This window comes from Rhinoraja longicauda, chromosome 20 (assembly GCF_053455715.1).
Source record: "Rhinoraja longicauda isolate Sanriku21f chromosome 20, sRhiLon1.1, whole genome shotgun sequence".
Lineage (NCBI taxonomy): Eukaryota > Metazoa > Chordata > Chondrichthyes > Rajiformes > Arhynchobatidae > Rhinoraja > Rhinoraja longicauda.
In genome coordinates, this window is record NC_135972.1 from 27,297,668 (window position 1) to 27,305,256 (window position 7,589).

Sequence of the window (7,589 nt, forward strand, 5' to 3'; positions counted from 1 at the left end):
AACTGTGATTTTCGTTTGCAATTGGCAAGCATTATCAAACTTTAACAGTCTGCATCAGGTGGAAAACTCTGGCAGGTTAGCTTTCCACCATTTCAGAAACATCTCACCTTTTCACAATGTAAAGAATAATTAAGATCAGGAAATTGCTTGACATCGGGATTTGACATGTGAATCATGAAACGATTATGATTAGATATTGTGGAAAATATTAAATTTTGTTCCAAAATTTTAGAGACAATTTCTAATAAAGGCTTCATTCACCTCTACAGATCCGAGCATCAATCCAGGAATTGATGTTTCCAAGGAGGTCGTTCAACTGGATACGGCATGTTGGAATTGCAGGGATCCTGCTGGTTTTAAACAACCTTCTGGTGATATTCGTTCCAAACATTAGAGATATTTTCGGCTTCATTGGTAAGCTCATGGGCACAACTGATGTTATGCATTTTAAGACCAGACAGGTGGGCTTCCATATAATGTTTGCTTTGCATTGTGTTCACATTGCAGGGGCATCTGCAGCAACAATGCTGATCTTCATTCTTCCCTCGGCGTGTTATATCAGACTTGTAAAGAAAGAATCAATGAGGTCCATGCAGAAGATTGGAGTAAGTAAATAAATGATGTTGTGGCAACATTTCAGTTTAGTTTGAGTTTGTTATTGTCACGTGTGCTGAGGTACAATGAAAAGCTTTTTGTTGTGTTCTATCCAGTCAGCGAAAAGACTATACATGATTACAATCAAGCTGTCCACAGTATACAAAATACAGGATACAGGGCATAACGTTTAGTGCAAGATAAAGTCTGATTAAAGATAGTTCAGTGGTTTCCAACGAGTTAGAGAGGAGGTCACTCTCTAGCTGTTGAGAGGGCGGTTCAGTTACCTGATAACAGTTGGTAACGGATGGTAAAACAACCAGCCATGAATTAACAAATTAAGGGCATTGGATTATAGAATGTACAAGACTACAGCATGGGAACACACACCTTTAGACCACAATGTCCATGAGGCCAAGTTAAGATAACCACCTCTGCCTTCAGGTGATTGATATCACTCAATTCCCTACATATCCAAGTGCCTATCTAAAAGCTTCTTAAATGCTATTGTATGTTTCAGGTACCCACTGCTCTGTGAAAAAATAAAAAAAATATCTTCCCCGGCACATCTCCTTTAAACTTTGCCCTTCTCACCGTAAAGTTATGTCCTCTGGTCCGTTCTTGACACTTCCATCCTGGACATTGATTTATTTTACTGGCTGACCGCCTACCTGGTTGGCCTGTGTCACACTAGTACTGGAGATCATTCCAACACCTGCAATAGTTTGTTATTGCAGAGATATCACAAATTCTGCCTCACAGTGACTTTAGCCACAACGGCTACATTGGCAGGATCAAGGAGGGCAAACAACAGGATGAGTTGAGACAGAGTGAGGACACATGTCCTCCCTCCCTCTGAATTGCCCTTCTCTCCATAGCAACCATTTGTCCAGCTCCTGCCGTTGCCTTAGAGATGGCTCCTTAAGGCTCTAACCCACCTCCCCAGCGTCACATTGGCAAAGGCATAGTAACTTGAGGCAGTGTCCATTTTAATGCACCAAAATACAGGAACCCTTACAAATTATTTTCTAACTCATTTTCACCAATTTTTAGCATGTCTCCCAAATGCATATTAGGACAAAATGCACAACATATTCAGAGCACCACAAAATGAATGAATGACATCAATTTTCTAACCATTGGGTAAATAGAACTGTTTTATAACTTTAGTCCTGAAAGGCCTGGCTCTATTTTTTTAAATTCATATCCAACCCTAATCAATAAGGTTGGATATGAACCAAGATGTGAATTTTGTTAGTTGGCAATAATTTTCTGAAATGATAAATAATCCCATGTTCATTGGTATAGAACACTAGAAGTAATTTATATCTACATCATCTTGGAACATTTCCCCTAAGGCCAAAGGAGCCTAATCAGCTGGATTTATAAAACACTCGAGCAGAATTAGGCCATTTGGCTCATTGAGTTTGCTCTGCCATTTGATTATGGCAGATCTATTTTTCCCTCTCAACTTCATTGTCCTGCCTTCTCCCCGTAACCTTTGATGCCCTTCCCAGTTAAGAACCTATCAATCTCTACTTTAAAAATACCTAATGACTTGGCCTCCACAGCAGTCTGTGGTGAGGAATTCCAGATTCATCAACCTCTAGATAAAAAAATTCCTACTCATCACCATTCTAAAGGGATGTAATTTTATTCTGCCCTCTGGTCCTAGACTCTCCCACTACTGGAAATATCCTCTTCACATCCACTCTATCTGGGTATTTCATTATTCAACGGTGGATTCCCGATGATGCATTTTGCCTGCCTTTTACGTCTGCAAGGGTTGTGGTTGAGGGAAGTTGGGAAGAGAAGAGGTTAAGTCCCTACATAACTGGTTGTTAGTTCAGATTCCAACAATTTTACTAACCTGGGGTGGAGCAGCAGTAGAGCTGTTGCCTTACAATGCTAGAGACCTGGGTTTGATCATAACAGGTGCTGCCTGAAGGAGTTTGTACGTTCTTCCTGGGACCACGTGGGTCTTCTCTGGGTGCTCCGGTTCCCTCCCACATTCCAAAAACTTGTAGGTTTGTAGGTTAATTGGCTTCTGTAAATTGCCACTAGTATATTGGATGCAAAGTTTGGATAACATAGAACAAGCATACAGGTCGGTGCAAGCACAGTGGGCTGAAGAGCCTGTTTCCACCCTCTATCTCTAAAACTAAACTAAAGTCTAGCATTATCTGAAATCAGCACAGTCCTTTGACTCCTGCAAAATAATAGCACCATTACTACCACAGAAGGTCTTAATTCCTTACCATAATTCCAGGACCTGGTCCAATAATTTGATTACTTATGTGTTCTATAATATTTTAAATTCCGTAGTAAAATGTACGATTTCCTCCTTTGCGGTTTTCGGGAAGAAAACAGTTTTTCGGATAAGTGAAGAATGCTAATCTATTTACATCTTGTGTTCTAGGCGACAATTTTTCTCGTGATTGGCATCATTTTTATGATTGGAAGCTTGACCCTTATTGTCAGTGATTGGATTCACAACTCGCCAGGTTCTGGTGGCCATTAACCTTCTCCTTGATGTTCTGCTAAATGGAGCCATCAACTGTGCATCCTGTGAATAACCGTGGACACAGAGACTGTGCAAGTGGATGCTATTCCTCATTTTACTTCAAAAGGCAAGATTCCAGGACTTGAGCATACCTCATGTGAAGGCTCGCGCCAACTGTAGATAAAAGAAGGCTTGTCCTTACAAGGAATTGTATCAGTTCTTCTTAAGTTAACTTTAGATTTCAGAGGGAAACCGATTAGGGATGGGTAACACTTGCAGTGAATGGATACAGGGCAGCACCATAAACACGGGTGGCATAGTGGCACAACTGTTAGAGCTGCTGCCTCACAGCGCCAGAGACCCGGGTTCGATCCTGACCTCGGGTACTCTCTGTGTAAAGTTTGTTCTCCCTGTTGGTTTCCTCTTGAGTGCTCCAGTTTCCTACCACATCCCAAAGACGTGCAGGTTTGTGGGTTAATTGGCCTCTGTAAATTTCCCCCAAGTGGATGTGAAAGTGGGATAATATAGAACAAGTGTAAACGAGTGATTGGTGGTCAGAGTAGATTTGGTAGGCTGCAAAAAGACCTGTTTCCATGCAGTATCTTTCAATCGATTCAAAATTGAATCACAAGTATATTGCTTTTTGTAATTAACATGTAATATGTGTCTGCTGCTAGATTACAGAAAACTGTTTCTTTGATGTTATGATAGCTTGCGTAGGATTTTTAAATAGTAATGCAACCTGGATTTTCAAACGTAAAGGTAGGTCAAGGGAGTTGGCTGCTGAATTTGCCTCTGTCTTTTAAAGTAAAGGGCGACACAGTGGTAGAGCTGCTGCCTCACAGCACCATAGACCCAGGTTCAATCCTGGGGTGTTGTCTGTGTGGAGTTTGCATGTTCAGGTTTGTAGGTTAATTGGTCTCTGTAAATTGCCCGTAGTGTATAGTGGGATAAATAGTGTGAATGGGTGATCAGTGTTCGACGTGGACTCTATGTGCCAACAGGCTTGTTTCTATGCTGTATCTCTAAACTAAACTACAAGAAGTGTCCTTAGCTTGTCTGATCTACTGATCGAATGAGAAGACTGCCACAACCCAAATCTCACCTACTCCTTTTAGAGCTCCTTTGCTTTTCAGTTAAAAGATTACCTTTGGAAATAATGCATCATCAGAAATGTTTTGTGCACCAGTGAACAATGACCAGATCCTGTATCTCATCACTGCTAACACAGCCAACCTTGGTTGTCCAGCCAATTCTATGCTGTGGTTCTGGCCAAGTTTATTAGTTCCTCGTATCCCTGACAAAGGAGCACAAACGGTGATGCAATTATGCTACTTGTGTTGCCTAGGTAACAGAGTGACCTTATTTCAATCTGAATTTTAACCTGTTAAGGTATACAGAGACTGGAAACACATCCTTAATGTAACAAGAAGATTGGTATGATTACAACTATTTATTACTTTCCGAAGTCAAAGATCACGTTTTATCTAAATCACACAATCCAACTCGGCAGTTAAACTTCAGCTTCCTCTGTAGCAATGGTGCGTTTGTGTATATATATCATTTTATTACTAAATAAATTCTCTCTTCCGAATGGTGTTTTGCAAGTACTCTGTTCAATGCCACTGAACAGATGTGGGTTTTATAATAGCATTGTCTTCTAAATACATGGGAAGGGAGATATATTCTTGTAATAACCTACATTGAGTTAAGCCAGCACTAGATGTCAAAAATATTCTGCTGCAGCCAACTATAATTTCATCATTGTATATAAATACTAGTATTTTTAACAAGTTGATATATTTGGATATATACTTTTGTGTTTAGTTATTTTTTTAAGATTCCAGAAAGATGAATTATTCCAATTTATTTTTAAACTAGCCTTTGCTCAGTTCTCCAACAAAGTTGTTCTATGGGTTGAGTTCTCGCCCATCTTAAGTATGACTAACATTTCAATCCAAATCTTCAGTTGGTTGTACACAATGCAATAGGTGTTTGGACGGCTACTCTGGCGCGTTGTGTTTATTGATCTGATGTTGAAAATAAAATGTTTAATGTATTAAAATAAACTCATACTTTGCTAGTTTGATAATATTCTGGAAGATCTCTATGATGACACAAAAGTGCTGGAGTAACTCAACCAGTCAATGGAGAGCATAGATAGCTGATGTTTCTAATCTTCGAAGAAGGATCCCGACCTGAAACGTCACAAATCCACGATCTCCAGGGATGCTACAAAACCCGCTGAGTTATTCCAGCACCTTGTGTCATTTTGTGTAAACCAGCATCTGCAGTTCCTTATTTCTCTGTCTCTATGATTTATTTGATACACTGAGCTTCAAAGCTACTTTTATTTTCCTCTATTTCCATTTGCTATTTTTCTGCAGTACTTTTACAAGTAATTTTGTAACATGATGTCAGGGTCTACAGCATTACAGCGGAGAAGAAATGGCAAGTGGAGTTAATATTATTTAACTAGTCAAAGTGGATTTTATTTATAATTATTTTGTGGATCCAAGTGTGTTTGATAAGCAGTTTATCCATGTGTACATGCTTTGAATGGTCTTGGGGTGAATTTACTTGAGAACTTTATCTGTTGTAAATAGGAATGTCCAGCGTGAGTTTGCATAAGTCTTCAATGCTGAAACCCTGCAATTAATCACTCTTGTGAGGGATTGCTATCGCAAAAACCTTACAATTGGATTTGGATGAGTTCATTGTGGCCTTGATAGGTATCAAGGATGAAAATTCCTTGGGCAGAGGAACTTGAGAGGGGCAAAAGGCAATATTGTTATTAAGGCAAAGAAGTCCCTACGGACAAAGTCAACTTAGATAGATGTGGATTGGTCTTTTGGATTGTCTTGTTTTCAAAAGTAAAGTTTATTGGTAATAAAAAATGCACAAAACAAAACTGTGCAAAACTCTTTTTACCACATTGTGAGCGTCTGTCTATACATTCAATATCACTAGTCTTATACCCAAACGTGTTAGCATCTTTCTTGTTCCTTACACATAGCACCATGGGGTGATACCCCACCCCTTGCTTGAGGGGTGTCACCACTGGACTTGGCCCATCAATGTCCAATAGCAATGGACTATCGATGATGGTCCTTCCCCACAGAGCCTCGGTGTTGACTGCATCGAGCTTCAGTGCATCTCTCAGCGCGTACTCCTGCAGTCTGGAATGGGCCAGTTGGCTACATTCCCTGACGGACATCTCGATGTGCTGCAAGACCACCGTTTTTCTCTCTGATAGGTAAGCTTTTAACTCACATGGATCCTTTCATCTTTTCTGTGAGGTATTGGACTCCCGAGGGCACTATTTAAGTTGTGGTGGCTCCATGTGATGTACTGACAGTGAATGTCCACACAGCCACATGAATTGGCTTTGTTTTGGCCTTGGTGGAATTAGGCACACTACCAACATAAAACTTGGGCAGTAACTGCTAACGTAGTGGAATACCCCAGGGGTATTTTGAGAAACCTTTTTAGACGCCTAATGAGCAGTTTTCTCTGAAGTTCTTTTCAGTATTCTCTTTGCTTCTGATTAGTAACTTACACAGCCAATGACAAGTTGCCTTTTTTATTCTGAGCAATGTTTTTGCGAGTGTATTTTAAAATTTAATTCAACATCTGTCCTTCTCGATAAAACTGCAGCTAAGTAGTTGTGACCTCAAAAGTCTTATCAGTGTACCTTCAAAGCAGTTTGTTTTGCAACATGAATTATTCACTGTATCTGTGAATGGTTTGTGTTTACGTAGAGCTGGCTAAAGCTGCTATACTGAGCTTCAGATTGTATTTTGTGTTCTAGTTTACCAACAAAGATGGTAAAATCTTTTTCTGATGTAGCCATGTTCGGAATTTTGGGCTCTTTTGTACCAGAAGCTGTTACGAGAAAATGTATAATGCTGAATAAAGTTGTACAGTATTAAACAAAGGTGCATTTGCTCTTCTTGTTGTCAGCCATCAGTGGATAACAAATTGGAAATTAATTTGAACAGCCATTGACAAAATATCACTTGCCTTGACTTTAAGTGAAACAAATGTAAATAGGGTGGGAAGAGATCTAACATCTTTAACAAGGTGGGTTTTAAGTCCATTGAATGTGCTCATGGATCAGAAACTCCATCCACTGTCCACAACTCCTCACGAAGACTGACCTTTCAGTATGCTATGACAGACGTCACCAAGAGCTCACGAGGGATGTTAATACACTTGCAGGCCTGCACGGTGGCGCAGCGGTACAGTTGCTGCCTTACAGTGTCAGAGACCCGGGGTCAATCCTGACCACGGGTGCTGTCTATACGGAACGTACATTCAGGATTGTAGGTTAATTGGCGTCCGTAAATTGTCCCTAGTGAGTAGGATAGAATTAGTGTCCGGGGATTGCTGGTCAGCGTGGACTCGGATCGAAGGGCCTGCTTCTGCGCTGTGTTCAGAACTAAACTAAACACAGCACACTGTGTTCCTAGTAGCCTTTGAACTCGCCATG

General features: G+C 40.3%; 1 protein-coding gene across 4 annotated transcripts in view; it reads left to right on the forward strand.

Moving 5' to 3' along the window:
* Positions 1 to 7,035, forward strand: part of slc38a4 (solute carrier family 38 member 4) — a 93,016-nt gene extending 85,981 nt beyond the window's left edge. For all 4 annotated transcript variants that reach the window (XM_078417291.1, XM_078417290.1, XM_078417289.1 and 1 more), the window contains exons 14-16: positions 270 to 414; positions 508 to 605; positions 3,014 to 7,035. In XM_078417291.1, coding sequence (XP_078273417.1) covers positions 270 to 414; positions 508 to 605; positions 3,014 to 3,115 — 345 coding nt within the window. In that variant the 3' untranslated portion in view covers positions 3,116 to 7,035. The remainder of the gene's footprint in view (positions 1 to 269; positions 415 to 507; positions 606 to 3,013) is intronic.
* Positions 7,036 to 7,589: the final 554 nt, after the last annotated feature.